A 19,884-nucleotide genomic window follows, 5' to 3' on the forward strand; every position below is an offset into this window, starting at 1 on the left:
GACTGCATCAGACTTAGTGCTGTGGCAACACTGTCGCCATTTTAAAGTTACCATGTGTAATTGGAATCATATTGCTCTTGGATTTATAGGGGTGTATTTGACACCCCCTCCTCAGCGCTGCCTCTGAAAGGCTGATGAACTCACTGAACTAAACTGATTTAACAGTGGTTTAGTGCTGAGGGACCCATCACAAACTGGGTGTAAGAGAATTCTTACTTGTGAGTCTGCATTACAGTGATGATCATTGTGTTCATTTCTGCCAGTTGAGAGTTGTTAAGTGATACACAAAAAGCCTTTTATTCACTTTTCACACTGCAGTTTCCAGAACAAAAATGAACTAAAATACATATCTCGAATAATTTTTCAAGGTTAACTTTTCGTCTCCTTGTTTTCACCCAGAATCATTAGCACTTGGTCCTATCATGGAATTATTAACAATTGCTCTGTTCAGTTTCCTCTTCTGCAATTTCCTCATTGTGGGATCAATAAAATCTTATCGGTTCCACAGTTTGCAGGCAGGTGAACAATACCAGGACCCTGAAACTGAAATAATCCAACTGAAGGGCATTTATTTGGGCCACCTGGGCGACTGTGGTGCAGGAAGGTAGAGCAGGTTGTCTACCAATCTCATAGTTGTTGGTTCAATCCCCGGCTCCTCCGGTCACATGTCAAAGTGTCCTTGAGCAAGACACTGAACTGCAACTTAGTTGCTCCCGCTGAGTGTTGGCCAGCTGCATAGCAGCTCCCCCATCGGTGTGTGTGTGAGTGTGAATGGGTGAATAAGAAGCAGTGTAAAGTGCTTTTAGTGCCAATAGGTAGAAAAGTGCTTTATAAGTGCAGAACATTTACTATTTATTTGACACGTGTCCTTTTCCTGTTGGGATTTCAAAATGCCTCCCACAGAAACACTTCTGAAGACCTACCTCTCCTTGCACTACAGTGGTCCGGCTACCTTTAGCGACCTCCCCCTTCATTTTCTATTTCTTCTCTTTCTCTCTGAAAACAAGGATAGTTTGCTTAATAAACTTCGTGCACCTGGAGCCCTGTGTTTCATAAAGGAACCTGAACTGGGTTCTGTGGCCCTTCGATCCTCATAAATTATGATGGTGTGCTTTGCAATGACCTGGTTTTCTGCTTCGTCATAAAATGTCTTCTTCAAGCTACAAGTACAGACGGACACGATGCGCTTAAGCTAATAAACTATTGTAATCTTTTGTCATTACTGAACACACCTACGAACTGTCACATTTAATAACTAGTTGAACTTTCTTTGGCAACAATAACCTCAGACAGGACCTTAGACCTGGACCTTACAGAACTGCTTCAGCTCAAACAGATTCTCAGGATGTTTGGTGGGACAGCTGTCTGATCTCATTCCCTCTATAGAATCCACGTCATTCTGTGGTAGATTTACTCTGAGGTTCAGGGTCACTGTCCTTCTCCTGAGCCGGGTTCAGTAAGATGCTTTAATAAACTGGAAGGTTTGTGTTTCTATTCACGATGCTCTTTCCACTTTGCTTCACCTGTTTCATCAACCTCAGAGTGTTGTATAATGCTCTTTCACACACTCACCAGTAGCAACTCGCCACAGTCCATCATTGTCCGCATGTTGATTTGGCACAGTTTTTTATGCAGGATGCTCTTCATGACGCAACCCTCCCCAATTCCTACCGGGCTTGAACCGGCACTGCACAGCTGGGCATGGAAATGGACTGTTGGGGGTTCAGTGTCTTGCCCAGAGACACTTTGACATATAGCCTGGACCGGGGATCGAATGTCTAATAAAGACATCACATATAACTGTGTTGGCTATGACCAGTTAATGTGGAAAACCAGGTCACGCTGAAAGCTTCACACACATGTACTTGCTCTTGTAAATAAAATATAATTAAAATGAATGTGGGGATATGTGTAATATATTAAGCTGCCCATACTCACAGATACAGGCAATCAAATAAATGTCTTTACCACAATAACACAATCTAACCCCTGCAATTTGTGTCTAGTCCTGTATGGTTCATATTAGCGCACTGACAGGCAGCTGGGATGGACAGGAGCTCTGTTCCTGACCTGGAAGACAAACAGTCACAGTGGAAGTTTAATGTTTAAGCCCCCAGCTTCCTGCAGCCTGCAGCCTCTGAGTGCGCGGCGCCGCTGGTGAGTATTTTCATACTGTTACTCACAGACAAACCTGCGAGCTTGTGCTTTTCTGACAGCAGGGATCAGTTAGATGAGCAAGTTGCAGCCCAGTTCCGATGGACCAGTCCTGACGATAGAGAGGGACGAGTCACAAGAGCGAACTACTGTGTCAAACTCTGTCTGTCCTGCTATTTGTCCACCTGCAGCCGATCTCTGCGGACACCAACCAGCATGGAGATTTCATTTGCGGGCAAACGAGCCTTGGTCACGGGAGCTGGGAAAGGTAAGGACCGCAACAAAATGGACACACAGCGTGTTGTCTCTGCGTAGCTGGACTGACCCCGTCAGGCTGCTCCGAGAAAGACACCCACCTCTTCAGCCCTTCTTCAAAGGAGACTTTAAAGCTTCAAATTAGGACTAAAATAATTGGGTCATTATACTGATCAGAAAGCAACAGGCAGTTTAAACCTATCAGCATCGTTTTCAGTGGTTTTCAAGTGGTTTTACACTAATTTAGATGGACTTCTTACTATGACGTAAACTGAGTTTAAATTATATAATAGGATTTTTAAATAATTGGAACTATTTTCCGTTGAACTGTGATTTTATCATTTCTTACTATTTCTCACATCCATTTGCAGCAACACTCAATAAATTCTGTGTAAATCTTAAGATTTTACAGAAGCGAAAGCGAAATTTACCTTCATCTGAAAAATAAATTGTGACTGGGTGGAAACTTACAGACACACACCGTGTGCTTTTTTACTGTCTGGTGATTAAAGCAATTCTAATTAGTAAGAACCTGCATAATAATTCAGCTTTAGTTTGAAGTTTAATGTTACCCTGTAAAATGTAGCCAAAAAGTGTTTGGAAAGTTGGAAAATGATTCAAATTAAATTAGCATTTTAATTTTTCTCTATATAAAAACACTTTCCTATGTGGAATATGTTCAATGTGTTTGTTCATGAAACTACTACTGAATTGCTTTACTTTTTGTCCTGTCATGGAGTTGAACCAAGGATTGTTTATGATATCTGCAATCGAATGACCCAGTGCTTTACTTGTGGGAAATATAAAGAAAATGAGAATGCAAATTATTTTAAACCTATTTTTCATATCAAAAGTTGAAACTGAGAAATTTGTCAAGTTAAATTCTCTAATACACAAACAACCTGGTGGAACAACTAATAATACAGGGTTAGTATGATGAATGGAAATAAAAAGCTTCCTAGAGAAGCTAAATCTTTCAGAAGTAAGAACAGGGTGAAGTTTATCACTCTGAAAAATGCAGGTTCAAGACATCAAGAATGAAGTTTCTCAGTGTAGAATTCAGGGATTTCTTCAACTGCGGTTCATATATAAAACAACATTCAGCGAAATCTCTGTAGTCGAGGAACAAGGCCAAAAAAATGATCCCCTAAATAATATTTAGTGTAAGAAAAGAGAAGTGTAGTTCCAGGAATGTTATTCAATGCGATAGGCTGTTCACGGGGGCAAAAGAGCAAAGGCCACTGGGTTCCAGCCAACGATTTAATTGGGACATAGTTTGGGTTGTTTTTTAACAACCAAGGGAAAAGAGAATAAACCTGAGATATTAAGAAGATAACAGCATTAACAAATCAGTAAATTAGATTAACATCTAACACAAATGTTTGTTCCAACACACACTTTAACCAACATGTTATAACCATGTTATACCATGGCCCCTAGTAAGCTGGCTTCCCATTTAGACTTTGGAGCTCTACCCATACAAGGAAGCATTTGGACCAGGTAAAGGAGGGAAAGTTTGGAGTGGAAGGGGACTTTCTATATCCTAAGATTATGATTTTAATTCTCCAGTGAGGTGAAGTAGAAAATTGACCTGTGGCCTGATCAGTCAATGTTTAAAAATGGTGAACAACACAACGTCCAAAGTTTCCTGTAAATTGGGTTTGTAGCATGTGTGCACATAAGTGCAGCTCTGTGTTTGGAGTGGCTCACTCAGAGACCAGACCCGAACCCCACAGAGAAGCTGGTCACATCAGACATCCTGCGGTGAAGCACGTCTGTTGGGTAGAATGGTGCAGAATTCCTCCTAAACACCATCAGCAGCTACAGGAAGCTGTTTTAAGATTATTGCTGCCAAAGATGGTTCAACCAAATCCTACATCCACGAGTTAACACACTCTACACAGCCACACTTCCAGAATACACTGTACAGCATAGTGTTACCTCTGAGTAACACAGCTGTTACTCGCGTGAAAAAGGTCTAATAATTGAATTGTCTTTGTGTTAAACCTTATGATCAGTGTGTTACAGGAATTGAAACATTAAGTAAATGATATGAGACAATACAGGCAGTGTGAGCTGGTTAACTTTCCATTCCCTCAAAATCCTGTCCGTTGGAATAAAGTGGGGGGGAAAAAGCTCTGTTCACACTGCGCAGTGTTACATATTCTGAAATGTGTGGAATGTGTGTGTGTGTGTCTCTCTCTAATAAGTCTTTGTGTTTATGGATGTTTTGCATCTCAGGGATTGGCAGGGCCACAGCTCTGGCTCTTACACGCTGTGGGGCAAAGGTCGTAGCGGTCACGCGCACACAGGACGACCTGAACAGCCTGGTGCAGGAGGTACACACACACACACACTCATGCTGTCACTCATCGGAGAGGCCTTTGTGTCTGACCTGTGACCCCTCCTCATTCTCCTTTGTTGTATCTGATCCACCGTTCCCATTCCCTTTCTCCACTTATTATCATCAGGTGTCTACTCTGAAACACATCGCTCAATTCAATTGCTGTTCTCCCTCCTCATTCTCCTCTTCATCTTCATCACTAGATGAGGAAGAAGAGTGACTCACCTCAGGCTGACTGAATCGGTCTCTGATGTCTTATTGATATCACTTCGCTTTCTTGCAATTAGAAATGTGCCTGCGCTGCAGTTCAGAGGTTAAATAAGCTAAATCTAGTCATAAGCCTTAGTGAGAATCATCTCTAACAACAGTTACAGCTTCTTATAACTAATGAACTGTTTTTACAATTTCACTCATTCAACTGGTTTCTCTCAGGCAACATGGGGATTGGTATCTACCAGACTGAATCCTAATTTACAAAATGTGTGTGAGTGTGAATGGGTGAATAAGAAGCAGTGTAAAGTGCCAATAGGTAGAAAAGCTCTATATAAGTGCAGAACATTTACCATTGACTATGGTTCTGCCTGAGCATTACATCCAAAGTAGTTAAAACAGGAGGTAAATGTGACAGCCAGACACAGACACACTGTCAGGATGAGAGATGTCAGGTAATGGTAGAAAGCTGAAAGCAGAGGTCTGGAGAGAGAGAAGATGAATTAATCACTAATGCTCATTTTAACATTAACATACTATAAAACCTATTCTACTACCTTCTTTGAGAGCGATTGTTATGGTTGTGATGTCACCACACATCAGGTCAGTTTTGTCACAAAGGGACCAGACGATTCAGCTGGAATAAAAAAATCGTTTAAATCCAAATCGACAAAAATAGCTCCGTTTGACCAGGTTGGTCACATTATGAAGTTGAAAACTTTTTACTAGATTTTTACTAGTAATATTAGGAACTTACTAGTAATATTTATTAAAAAATCTCAAATAACTTTATTTATTTTCAGGAGGTCTTTTATAAAGAATATTCCTACCAGCACCAGAAGAAATTCCTTCTTTTTTTTGTGCTTAGTTTTTAAGTGTTAACTGCTCTGCTGTAGCTTTGTGTGTAACAGTCTGAACAAGTCCAACCACAGGCAGATAAACATCGGTTCTCTTTCAACAACGCTTAACTGTTCTTCTCCTGCTGCATTGTCTTCGATGTTCTGTTGTCTTAGTGTCCATCCATCACTCCGGTGTGCGTGGACCTGGCAGACTGGGGGGCCGCGAAGGCAGCCCTGGAGGATGTGGGTCCCATCGATTTGCTGGTGAATAATGCTGCCTGTGCTAACCTGCAGCCTTTTCTGGAGGTCACACCAGAGCAGTTTGACCAGTAAGAAAATCTGAGATACTTTCATTTACTTCCAACCTAAAAGTTGAGCCAGTGAGTCGTTAGAGGAACAAGCACCATGGAGAACAATAGGGATCTGAATTTACTTGTTATGTTAAACATGTCATAAGGTGACTTTCATCTCCAGGTCCTTTAATGTGAATGTCAAAGCTGTGCTGCATGTATCACAGGTAAATAATTGCTTTTCAACTGTGATTCTATTCTATTTCTATTCCTGACTCTGTAGGTACATTTTCCCACACTGAATAAGTGTCTGTATGTGATGATGCGATGTTTGCTGCTGAATCAAACAGCCTCTGTTTCTGTGGGTAGATAGTGGCTCGTGCTATGAAGGCCAGAGGATCAGGAGGGTCCATTGTCAATGTGTCCAGCCAGGCCTCCCAGTGTGCCATCAGAGACCACGCAGTATACTGTGAGTAACTGTGTGTCCCAAGGTCCAGCAACTACAAGCAGCTTTTTGTTCTTGCTGTTTTTATCTCCCTGTGATTGTTCAGGTGCCACTAAAGCAGCACTGGACATGCTGACCAAAGTCATGGCTCTGGAGCTCGGACCTTACCAGGTAGCATCACTCTCAGCGCCTGTTTCAATCCACATTAAGGCCACATTAAGGCCCTAAAGGATAAGTTCACAGTTTCTAATGTCTTTCTTAAAACAACAGTCAGGTTCCCATGTGAACAGGAACAGGTTTTACTTGACGTAATCATTCCTCTGGTTAATATAGTAGATAAGAAATCTATTAAAATTTGTATCTAGGGACAACATAAGCTCTACAAGTTACAAACCTACAAATTAACTATGTTAAATTGATATTTAAATAGTTTCCTCTTAATGTTTCTTTATTTTAAGTCAAATAAATGACAAATGGTTTGTACTTATAGCACTTTTCTACTATATGTAAGTATAAGAATAAGAAGCAGCAGGTACCACTAAGGTAGAAGAGTGCGAACCATTAAAAAAAGTATTTTACTATTACAAAGACACTTTGGAAAATATTCACTTTAACTTCACTTTAACAAATCTCAGACAGCTTGATCCTCATGTCAGCTGTAGATATATTTCTAACTACATTTGTACACAGAACAAGACTTGTGGATTTTGGCCTCCATCATTTCCATTATAAGTTCTTCAGGAAATAAACTGTCCATGATCAGTATAACCCAGAGTCTCACTGCCTACTGTTTTAAGACAAACTTTAATTATAGTGAATCCATCATTTATGCCAAACTTGATATGCACTTTTACAAAATGTTTCTAAACTGTTAGGAATAAGCTTTGGGCTTAATAGCTATAGCCTTTATATATTTTATAGCCCAGTACAGTATTTTGGCTGTAAGGATGGTTTGGAGTTCAAAGACTGATTCAGTAATTAGCCAAACAGAGGTGTAGGTGATATTGATTTATGAGAATTATAACTATAACTATAACTAACTGTATATTTCATATATTTAGTCAAGTTGGAGGTTTGATGATTGCTGTCAATACCACTGCTATTTTAAATAATGATGATACAATGATGGAGTTTAGTAGAATAACATCCATCCATCTAACCCAAGTCTATTCCTGTAAAAAGTACTGAGATGTTTGATCGGTTTTTGAGCTGAAGTTCCAGTCTTGTTTCGTGATCAGATCCGTGTGAACAGTGTGAACCCCACAGTAGTGATGACAAAGATGGGCCGTCAGGGCTGGAGTGACCCCGAAAAAGCCCGCACCATAATATCCCGCATCCCTCTGGGCCACTTTGCAGGTAGATATATTATGTCCACCTGTACAATCTAATAACAGCTGCTCTATTATATGTTAGTATGTATTTTAATTTGACACAGTCACAAAGTTGATACTTCTATGTATTTATTATTGAGGTCATTGAGAAGTGGTTCTAATGTTTTGGCCACCCTAATAAAAATCATGGAGGGGTTTACATGTCCGTAATCGATGGTCAGCATTATTATTAAACTCGCTGTAAGTTTTAGTTCTAACTACACACGATAACAGTGTTACCTGAGCTCTCTGTGTGTCTGTGTGCAGAGGTGGAAGATGTGGTGAACAGCATTTTATTTCTGCTGAGTGATAAGAGCAACATGACTAATGGAGTCACTCTGCCTGTGGATGGAGGCTTTCTGGCCTGCTGACCGACCAAAGTGTCGCGTCAGCACATTACCGCTACACTCATCGCTTCACTGCAGCACACATGGACATTTATTCCTAAATAAAGTGACTGCACAGATATTCTGTTGTTTGTGCTTTTTTTATATGAACTGTAATATTGTTAGCATCCATCCCCGCTCATCTTGCTATTTAAATCCTTTTGAATTGCTTTAAAACTGAGTTTTCTAACTTAGAGATTTATTTTCATCTTGTATTTTTCTGAAAGGTAGCTTAGTGCTCACAGCCTACAGTTACGTACGCTGACCCCCTAGTGGCATATGGTGAATCCCAGGTGCTGTGCATCTCTTCTTCCTCAGCATTAATGTCATTTATAATTACTCTGTCACCACCATGGCAATAAACAGTACGTCTTCCTGAAAATGATGGTGAAAAGTGATTAGAGTCAAAACTCTAAAATAAAATCAGAAATCTGATATCTATAAATACATTTTACCTATTTTTGAGGGGTCACTTAAATTATATGTCCAATGTAATGCTGACTAATCAAAACCTCAATTTCAGATGTAGACAGTGGATGTTTAGTAACAATTTAGTTTGTGATATCCAGATAATTACCATGTCTTGTAGTTGTGCCAAATTAATTTTAATACAAAATTACACAAAATAAGTCCATTAAAAATATTTGGTTGTTTCATCAATTAAAAGATTTAATAAAAGCAACATTTATTGGTAGATACCTTTAAGCAGCCTAGTTTTTCCATACAGGTCTAAGTGTACGTCTGAGCAGTAACATTTGAATGCAGATATCTTTCATTCCAGTTTTGACTAGTGAAATGTTGTGGAAATCTGTTATAATCTACACGTGATCAAATGGTGCATTGGAGCCTGTGGTGTCATTTTAAATTTGGGAAAAAAAAAAAGGAATTCTGACTATTTTAAATGTACCAGTAGATATCTTAACTAGTCAGAAGTGTAAAAGTATAAATATAGTGGAGATGAATGGAACAAAGAGACAAAAAAGACAGAAAGCAGAGTAACTTACATATACCTTTGTATTTAGTATACAAAAAATTGAAATATTTCACCACACAGACATGTGAAGGAATAAAAAATAAGACAAACAGTTGGAACAACTATACAAGTCATCTTACATTACATACGTACATGGCCAATGCATTTCACCATAACAATCTCTCCTAAGAATTACAGTGGATCAAATAACCAGAGAACTTCCATGCAATAGTAGATTAGAATTTTTTGCTGCACTTCTCAGCTACATTTCAACACCTTAGCTAGTCAGGTTCACAGGACATGATTCCACCACACAGTTTGCTATGCCAACCAAAGACAGCATGATGGAGTGGACTGCAGTGCTGCATCTCACCACAGCAGGGAGACAGACACACTGCAGGCCTGCAACCATACAGAAATGCATTACATAAAAAGGTGTAATCTGTGCAGTTTGTCACTGGGGTCAACTGCACGAAGATCGGCCCCTTTATCGTACACTGTTACAACACTTCTAACTTCAACATGAGTGACTATAATCCCTTTAGTTTGAACTGTTTTAGTGTTAAGAGCTAAATATTCAGGTACATGTAGATATTTATTCATAATGCATTTCCTTTTTCTAAGGATTATTCTGTACATCACTAGATCTCAGTGATAGCAATTTTTTTTTCTTTCTTTATGTCCACAGAGTGTTGAAAAGTCTTGTGTATTACTACTATACAATATGAAATAGTACCAAAAACTGGACACTAAAAAACTTGGCTTAAAACAATACTGTCTGTTAAGCACTACCCCAAATTGTCAAACAACGCTGTTTCACTGATGCTGAGAAGCGGTTGTCCACACACACACACACACACACAATCACCAGCATTCATATACATGCCTGGTACAAACACTCGCAGGCGTGTACACACACACACACACACACACACACACACACACACACACACACACGCACGCAGAGGAACAGAGACGTGATCCAACAATGGGATAAATTAAGACAGAATATTTTAAGACCCATGCAAGCTGCTCCACCCCCCCTCCCCCCTCCCCTCAGAGGCAGAGCTCAGGCAGCAAGGTTGTACAGCCCCCACGTTTGGCATGCTCATCTGTTACGTGTTCACAGTTAGATGAAGTTACCCAAAGGTGCCTGACTAAGATCAGATGTTTCTCAGAAGAATGTGTTTGATGAACAAATCTCTATTTGTCATTGGAAAAGTAAACGTAAATGAAGCAAATCATCACAGTCAAATTATTTTGTTATGTCCATCATCCCCATTAGTACTAACACTTGTAACTTGTGCAGTGACAGTGTTTTTTTAACCTTTTTTTTTTAATATAGTCTCTGTTGTATTTAAACAAATTGACCTGCAAATGTGGAATATATTAGCATATCACCGAAATAATGAAGGTCTTCGAATGAGACGTTCACAGAGGGATAAGACAGGATCTGCAGATCAGCAAACAAAAAAAAACACCTTAAAGGCTAAATAAGGGTTTTGGGAACCTGCGGTGTTTCCTCTACATTTGCATCTGGTGACTCCACCTAGTGCTAATTTTCTATCACTGCCCCATAGTTGATCCCCCCCCCCCCTCCCCCCTCCCCTTGTACATTTGGTATATTTTTACGCAGTTACCTGTACTGTCTACCCCAAAATTGCTATCTGCCATTTGCTTTACTTCAAACAAAAAAATAAGTATGAAAATGATTTGTCTGAAATTATGCTGTCTAACAAGTCCTGGTTCTGCAGAATCTACAACAGAGGCACTGGCAGCAAAGTTAGCTCTAGCTATCGAATTACCACCCATTTTTAGATCAGTTCTCCAGTGTATATTTGCCACACAGTGACCCAGTAATAATCTATTTCCAACAGATCTCAGCAAATTACTTGCACAATGCTAACCAAGCGAATTCACAGCTGAAACTACAAAACAACCTAAGGTTTGGCTACAGTTAATTAGAATTTCCTCCTCATCGTATTGTTCTAAATTCCTGTAAAGGATCAACAAGCAAATGAAGTGAAATCTGAAAATGAAGGCAGGAGGTAATATTTTGATCTTCGCTGATTTTAGATCAGAGGCTAAGGGTAACGTCCGACCTGAAGGTGTATTCACAGTTCACTTTCCATCATTTCAACACTGCATTAACTATGGCAAGCATGGCTGAGAGAGAAGAAACATCGCAGTATGAAGACGACTAATAGAAACCTTTTTAGCCCTCGTGGCAATTTGATGTGGTTTTCTGAGTATAAAGTAGGTGGACAGTCACTGTCTTTTAGAAACCTATGAACTACTGAGTAATGGTAAAAAGAAAAAATCTGATTAAATATCGGTGTTGTTACCAATATCACTTTATAAAACAGCAATATAAAGAAATCAATCATAGCAGTGCACACTCACTCTCGCTAGTTTTCTCTCTCATCCTCTCAGAAGAAGTAGTGGTTGTTGTTCATGGTGATGTAGTGGAGTTTAATAGCAGTGCTTCCTCCTCAGAACATGGTGCACCTCTTCCCCCTCTTCTTCACAGGTGGAGGGCAGAGCACGGCTCGGATAGCCTCGTCGAACACTGTCTTCAGGCCTCGTTGGGTCAGCGCAGAGCACTCCAGGTACTTCACAGCCCCTGAAGACCAGGAAGAAGGCATGATGGGAAAGAGAGGGACGGACATGGAGACAGTCATGAACCTTAGGTCCCCAGGGTGAAGGGGACTAGGGTTGATCAAGGGTTGTGGGATCTATTGACAACATCATCCATTAACTTAACCCCTCGCACATCTCTGACATCATCATTGGTGACAAAATTGAAGAAGAACATCTGCTTGTGAGCCAGCAGGAATACATTGGCCAGGCTGTCTGATAACATGCACCCTCAGCTTATCAAGATTAGACTTTGATGGTGAAGACCCACAATTCTCTTGTTAAGATAACGCAGGGCCTTTTAGACCCTTTTAGCACGTGATTGACAGGACTTGGGTCACATTTATGCAGAAATAAATAAACATTTTAGTGGTTCCCGAATTTTAAGTTGTAGTAAAGATATTATGTGAAATGTAATTTATACAAACTTATTACACCCCAACCTTGTAACAGCATGAGCAGAGATGGGGGTCGATGGATGGTCGATAATACTTTACTCATAATCAATAAATGACTCAACATATCCAGTTGTCCACATGGACACAGAGCCTCACCAATCTCTCTTGCCATGGCCAGGCCCTGTGGGTAGGTGATGGGGGACAGCTTCTTGTCCCGCAGCCTCTCAATGGTGTCCTTGTCATCTCGCAAATCCAGTTTAGTGCCCACCAGAATGATGGGTGTGTTGGGGCAATGGTGTCTAACCTCAGGGTACCACTGAGGCACCAAACACACGCGCACACATACACACACACACACACACACACACACACACACATTTGCATATACAAAGGACAAATTCAATGAGAGAAAAAAAGAAAGATCCGTTAGCAGGGTATGGAGCCAGAGCAACCAGCGCCTTTCCACGATGACATTTAACAGTCTGTGAGTTGTGGAATTAGAAAGGTTGTATTTAATGGGTTTGTCTGAAAGGAAGCCTAGTTGTATAAGTACAAACAATCACATCACATTACTTTACATGATAGTAGGATCATACACACTCTGCAGAGGAGGATGGACCAGAAACAAAGTGTGATTTCATGTGAGAGCGTCTTATGATGCTCAGCAGACCAAACCACAGCTGGCCACCATTCTCTCTCTGCACAGTGTTTGGACTTGTTCAGACCTCAGCTTACAACATGTCTCTGTACCACATCCGCCGAAGGGAGTGAGTTCAAACCCAGACTCTTCTAAGCTGAGGTCTGGACAGGTGAGGGCGGCAGTGTGAAAAGCCAGGTGGAGCCATAGATGTGCCTCCTTGTGGTCAGACTCGGCATGGAGGGGGGGCGGGGGTGGAGGAGGGAGGTGGGGGCCAGTCAGCGTACTGACCTTTGCTCGGACGTTCTCAAAGGAGGCCGGACTGACCAGGGAGAAGCATATCAAGAACACATCCTGGGAGAGAACCAGAGAGATGACTAGTTGAGAGCAAGATCTGTGTGTGTGTATGTTTGAGTGTGTGTACAGGCTGCATTCATGGGGCCACAGAAATGATCCAAGTCATTTGTTTTCTTAAAAGGCACTAACCTCTTCATTGGGACATGAAGAAACTTCTTAAAGAAACCTTTGGCCAACTAACAGTGACGGACAAATTGGTTGATTCAAAAAAAAAAAAAAGACATCTCTTTAAATAAAATGATAAAAGGTGGAAGTAGATTTGGGACAAATGTGATGCCAAAGATCCCTACTCACTAACAATGAATCATAAATTCATATATTAATCTATCTATAAATATTCAATGCTTATTCTATGTCTCTTGGGACTTTTTCTAAAATGCAAAAGAAAAATGTGATTTGTCAGCAAAGGGCCCTAAGATAGACAGGAGACATGTCCAGGGTGGACCCATTCTCTCGCCCAGTGACAGCTGGGATACACTCCAGCCCCCTGTAACCCTGAGGATAAGAGGTTAAGACAATGGAAGAACAGAAATATCAGCCTGCAATACACTCAAGTTGGGACAGAAGTAAAATAAAACTGAAACGTGATCAAATGTTCCACTAACAATGGTCAAGGCACATAAGTTAAAGAAGGGAAGGTTTAACAGAAGACTGAAGAGACCCCAGACTTTTCTTTACCTTCACAGCAAAACCAGGTGGGACACAAATAAAAACTGCTGTTTTATTATCTGCCCAAAAGGAAGCGTGTACAAACCAAGATCCGACTAACACTGAACCCTGAGGGACACCACACCTCCTGTAGCACTGTGCATGAAAAGCTCATTTGTAACCATTTGTAAGCTTAATCGCACCACAGTGGATTTATGGACTTTATTTCAGGAAAACTAATTAAAGGACTAAAAGCTTGGGTTGTTCATTGAAACCGGACGGACAGACAGAATGAAGGGATCAAACCAGCCTTCGTCTCCACAGAGGACAGATGATTACAGAAAATGAGGCAAAAAGGTGAGAAACGCATATTTTAGTCTAATCCGTTAACTCGTATAAAACTAATATGGCTGCGATTCTGGTATCTCAAATGTTTCATATCATTAGGATCCTGATGCTTTGAGCTTTTTAAAATCAGATGTAGTGTCTATGTAGCTTCAACATTTATCAAAGACAGATCAAAAATTACTCCAAACACCTGATGACGTTAACGGGTTAAAAAGAAAAGGTGATGTAACACAGTAGTAAACATGACTCTGTCCCAACATTTTGTGTGTGGCAGACTTTAGCTCTAAACTTGCTTTTTATTTTATTTATTTTTTAATACAGGTTTGATAGAAAAATATAAACTCATTTAATTTAAACTGTATTTTAGAAAAAATCCCAACTTGTTTAAAATTTGGGTTTTTAATTTAGAACAAAAAAAAAAAAAAAAAAAGGGCTTCAAATGCAATTTGAAGTAAATTGTTTGTGACGTCTTAATAACTAATTTGGACAAATGTTACCTTTATGCCTTCAAGGGGCTGTTTGGGAATCAGGTTTGAAGGATGTGACTCTAAGTTCCCACAAAAATAGCTGTACAAGTATTTATGTGTGTATGTCTCAGGTTAGAGGGAAAGAGTCAAAATACCGTCTGTGGGTAAGACAGTGGTCTAAGCCTATCGTAGTCCTCCTGTCCTGCTGTATCCCACAGGCCCAGATTCACTGGTTTCCCATCCACCATCACATTAGCAGAGTAGTTGTCAAAGCTGTAGAAAGGACATGACACTTAGTGTAACACAGTAAAAGAAGAAAGACATTATAATAAAGTATGAGTTACAACATGTTAGACGATTAACAACTGATCAACTTGGAGACTAACCAAGACTGTGAAATGTGGGACTGCAATGTTGGTTTTATGAATTTATAGCTTCACGATTATAGATAAATAACCAGTCAATATCACAATATGAAGTGAGACCTAGCTTGGTATAAAAAGACGACAAAGCCGTTGCAGAGTATAAAGAATGAAATTCTCTTCCATGGAATTGAGGCCATGAGTTGCAAAACACACGCGGTGATTAAGAGAAACAGGACAGCAGCTTAAAGTTTACTGTGACTTTAACTCTGACTTAGTTACTGTGGTAACGAACATGCCGTCACGGATCTGTTTACATTTATGTTGTGAACAGATTAATATTCAGGACGGACGTTAGTTTGTCATTTCTGCCTGGTCAATTCATGGCGTCTGTAATGTTCAGAAAACATTATTCATCATTAGTCCTCTTTTATGCGACAGTTTGCTTTGGCAGGGATGCGTTTTGGGAAGGTACGTGTCACGTGATCACCCAAAAAGTCCCAACAACACCATGGCCCACTATACCAAAAGCGACAACCCAGTGCTGATCCTGGGGAATTGGATTCATGCAGATCATCCTGTGTGTACACAGCGGATGCTTCCTTCATGCCAATGTAAAAAGTGACCTTTTTACAAAAATACAACACCACAAGTGAACAACACAGATGAGCAACGTAATCCCTGCTGCAGACTGACGGAGATTTACCGTCAGTACCGACAACTCATTGTTGGTTTTAGTGTCTGTATGGACACTGTTGAAAATACAATTTATTCAGAAAATGACCGAGCTTATGCCATCAAGACTTTCATTCGCTTACAGTAGCGTCGCTGATCTTGACTGATCAGGGTTTTGTCCAAATATCAACAAGCTGCACTGTCCCTTTTCCAAAACCTGGAATGTTTGTGTTTGGTTAAACATTTCTCATGTGTTTTTGTGAAGTTTTTTCTTTACATTTTGCTATGAAACACTGTTGCATTCGGGGAAATCCGGGCTTTTCTGACAGGACATGTTTTGCACCTCAGGGCACCGTATAAAATCCACACGTTTCACCCAGTAATTGTGAGAAGGTGCGATGGTTGACTTACACAGTGGGGATGTATTCACCGGGGAAGGCATTGGTGGTGTAGCTGATCAGCAGACAGGTCTTACCCACAGCCCTGAGGGGGACAAACGACAGAGGAAACATTTGTAGAAATATCTAACACAGCTCCTCACTCATACTTCATATGTGTGTGTAAAGCCTGCCACACAAACACTGGCCTACATTCACATTGCCTGAGGGACACAGTGGCCCCCCCATGATTCACCCCCTCAGCCCACACACACACACACACACACACACACACACACACTGGCTCACGTAGTCACATGCTGAGGGAGTGAAGCTACAGTACACTGCTCCTGCTCTGAAATACACATGAACACTCCCTTCCCTCCTGAACTGTACTGTACTGATGGCAGACGCCTCACAGACTGGTTGAAGCATAGATGGCTATTGGTTGTGTTCTCATGTAGGAAACAATGAACAATTTGCCCCTGTCTGCTTATTGTGTGATTTCAAGGTCGCCACAGCGGATCATTTGTCTGCATGCTGAATTTGGCACAGTTTTCAGAGCGGATGCCCTCCCTAATTTCTACCAGGCTTGGGACCGGCACTGCACGGCTGGGGATGAGGACGGGCTGATAGGGGTTCCGTGTCTTGCCTAGGGACACTTCGACACGTGGTCAGTAAGAGGGGCCCGCAAACCTCAGACCCTATGGATGGTAGGCTTCCAGTCTACCAACTGAGCCACTGCCACTGACAAAGTCTTCTCATTAAGGAGAGATTCCATAAATCGGATGGACTAGTAAAAGACGCATTTTCAAATGAAACACAGAATGAAGACAGCCAAGGCGGAGACATACTACCCTGTGACGGCTCAAGCTGCAAAGACACTGCATCTTAATCATCCAAACTTAAGGCAGGAGTCTTCCAGCTCGTTCCATTTTGAATCTGGTTGCAACTTGGTAAAATACTCAAATTTGTTTGTCCACAACCAAACTTTGGTTGACAATGTCTGTCGAGGTACTTCAATATAAAGTTGAGCTTTTCATTTTTTGTCCTTTTGACTTATCCTGTGAGTTCAGGGTATCATTGTCTGCATGCTGATTTGGCACAGTGGTTCCAAAGCTGTATATTGATCTTCAATTCTTTTAATTCCATATTCCGAATCTTTGCAGTCAGTACAGCAACAACAAAATGGAACTACTTTTTGTAGCCTTTGTCGCACAAAGTAGTTACATTTGTTTTTGGACTCGACGCAGACTCAGTAAAATGTTATCAAACCCTATTTCTGTGTTTGCTGATTTTGTAGGCAGCACAAAAAAGCTTTTGAAGCTCTACGAACCACTGATTCACAGTACATTTTTGATTTTCTCATAAAAGCCTAATAATGTATCACGTCTATGGTATGGGTTCACATTATTATTTTTAATTTTGGGAAAAAATATTTGCTTTTTGTTGCAGGTGGCTGCAAACAATTAGCCCCAGTGGTCAACTGTGGCACTGCAGTCATTTTTCCATTTAACTAAAATAGCAAGCGTGATACATTTAACTGAAGAAGAAATGTCAGTTTTTTTAAAATGTATATGTCATCATCCCAACATGAAGTCTGTGGGCTGAGGTGGAACGTAAGAGCTCGGAAACAGGAAGAAAAGCTAAGCTTGCTGCTCTCATCTATTACAAACATTCAAATCATTGTGCCAGCTGCTGCCAAAAGTCTGACATTCTATCCAGAATCCTCTACAGTAGTTCTCTGGATCAAAAATTTAGTCCATGTCTTAGCTTATTTAATCTCCACAAAAACAAATATGGCGACAGGAAGAATAAAGTTATATAAATGACATTTTTCTTATTGTCATTATTATTTATAACTGTGTGCTGATTTGGCACGAGTTTTTACACCAGTTCCCTTCCTGTCGCAACCCTCCCATTTTATCCACGCTCAGGATTTGAACCTGTGGCCCTCTACATCCCAACACAACGCTCAACCACTGATCCACCAGGCTTCGGACAAAAACACTAACTCCCAATAAAATAATGATTTCTGTCGCCATCATACACAAGAAACTGACATATTTCAAATAAAATTAGTCACTGGACAAACACTTATATCCAAGTTGGACCAAACATGAGCCACTGGCCCTATGGATAGTGGACAAGCTTCTCTATTGTCTGTGCCAGGACCCAGCTGGCTTCATTTTGGATTTGACAGCTCAGAAGTGTCCACGGAGATTTTGGAAATACCTTCAGAAATTGGGTGAGTGCTGAAGGACACGTCGAAGAATTTAGAAAGGGTCTGAGGTTTTCAGGAAGTTAGCACCACAGCTATATATAATTCACTGAGAGGAACAAGCTGGGGCAAATTCAATATGCTGTCTGGTTCTTCTAGACATTTCTGAGCTGTCCCAGGAGTCATTTTGACTTGTCCTACCACCACTTACTAACACTGACAATGGCTCTGTTCTGTCCATGTGTCAAACTAAGTGACGACAGTGTGACGGTGAACCAGCACGAACAACGAGATCCTGAAACTGAAGCAGCTAAAGGGAATTCAGCCATCATTCATTTATTATTTACACCTGAGCTGATAAACTCAAACTGCAAAGAGCCAAATGGTGAAAATCAGCTTCTTGTTGCTGCACTAAAGACAGACCGGGCAATGGCTGAGGGAGGGGGAGGGTGGGGTGGGGGGGGTTACAATGGATGTTCAGTCAATAAAAAGGGCTGTTTGTGGTGAAAAACTGGCAGGAAAAACAAGCAAAGAAAAGCACTATTTTGTACGACAGAAAAGAAGCAGATATTCTCTCTCCTTTGAGCCTGACCACACCTTTAGCTGCAATACACTTTCCAAACTCCACAGGTTTTCTTCTATCAATGTCTAATTTCCGACCTCGATGACATCATCAGGGTTTTTCCTTTTTTTCTGAAACCGTTAAGTGTCAGCGTTTGGATTTCAATCAGCAATAGGATTCAATCTTAACCCTGATCTGATTTTTGGCTAAATGTCACAGGGATCGGTCAATATTGCGGCGTGAACCCCGTAAAGAAGGGGCTGCCGCTGCATGTGAACGGGGCTGTGCTGAGACAGGGGACAGCGAGCACAATTAGAGCAGCGGGGCCTGTTTGCCACTGACAGGGCCACAAATTCCTTAGCGTGCATCAGCACTTCAGCCCTGCCTCCAGTGGCCTACGAGGCGTGGAGGTGCTCCCGCATCGCATCCCGGGGCGTTCCGCCTCTGTCGACACAATGAGGCGGAGGTCACGACGGAAACACAGCGGATACGAATACAAAACACACGAGCGAGATGTACCGAGCATCACGGAGCTGGGGGGGGAAGGAAAGCAGGGCGTCGGACGGATCGCTGAGCCCCAGCCCCTTTTCCTGCACAGCAGCTCCCATCATCATCCATCCACGGGCTCCTCACTAGATCACACAGCAGAAAATGTGCTGCTCTTTGTGCTTTTTAAAAAACATGCTCTTACCCGTCGCCCACCACCACACATTTGATAGCTTGCATTTGTGCTCGAGCTGGGAGCTTTTCGGCAAGCGGCGCTGGAGGCTTTGAAGATCCGACGGTCTGCGCTGAGGTCTCGGAGGAGAGCAGCGGGCCAGTCCGCTCGGCGATGGAGCCGCAGTGAAAGGGATCGACGACGAGCGGAACCGAGCGACTCCGGTGATCGCCGATGATGTTTAAAGGGACAGGGATCAGAAAAGAGAAGG

At 41.4% G+C, this 19,884-nt stretch overlaps 2 protein-coding genes across 4 annotated transcripts; one reads left to right on the forward strand and one right to left on the reverse strand.

The window, feature by feature from the left end:
- The first annotated feature begins 2,028 nt into the window (after positions 1-2,028).
- Positions 2,029-8,375, forward strand: dcxr (dicarbonyl/L-xylulose reductase). Its single transcript, XM_067509224.1, has 9 exons — positions 2,029-2,157; positions 2,346-2,422; positions 4,651-4,748; positions 5,977-6,131; positions 6,277-6,319; positions 6,462-6,561; positions 6,644-6,708; positions 7,776-7,893; positions 8,175-8,375. The coding sequence occupies exons 1-9, from the start codon at positions 2,102-2,104 to the stop codon at positions 8,276-8,278; spliced, it is 816 nt and encodes a 271-aa protein (XP_067365325.1). The 5' UTR covers positions 2,029-2,101; the 3' UTR covers positions 8,279-8,375.
- Positions 8,376-9,289: 914 nt separating this feature from the next.
- On the reverse strand, positions 9,290-19,866 carry rac3b (Rac family small GTPase 3b). 3 transcript variants are annotated; one of them, XR_010914777.1, is made up of 7 exons: positions 19,647-19,831; positions 16,207-16,278; positions 14,914-15,031; positions 13,230-13,292; positions 12,458-12,617; positions 11,670-11,889; positions 9,290-10,719 (listed from the first exon to the last, which is right to left on the reverse strand). XR_010914777.1 is itself a non-coding variant. In XM_067509226.1 (6 exons), the coding sequence occupies exons 1-6, from the start codon at positions 19,679-19,681 to the stop codon at positions 11,759-11,761; spliced, it is 579 nt and encodes a 192-aa protein (XP_067365327.1). In that variant the 5' UTR covers positions 19,682-19,866; the 3' UTR covers positions 9,290-11,758. The 3 variants fall into 3 exon arrangements, 2 of the variants coding, with proteins under 2 accessions (XP_067365327.1, XP_067365326.1); XM_067509226.1 differs by having other exon boundaries at positions 9,290-11,889; positions 19,647-19,866; XM_067509225.1 differs by lacking the exon at positions 13,230-13,292 and having other exon boundaries at positions 9,290-11,889.
- Between the last annotated feature and the right edge of the window lie 18 nt (positions 19,867-19,884).

Source organism: Channa argus, chromosome 7, assembly GCF_033026475.1.
Source record: "Channa argus isolate prfri chromosome 7, Channa argus male v1.0, whole genome shotgun sequence".
Classification (NCBI taxonomy): domain Eukaryota; kingdom Metazoa; phylum Chordata; class Actinopteri; order Anabantiformes; family Channidae; genus Channa; species Channa argus.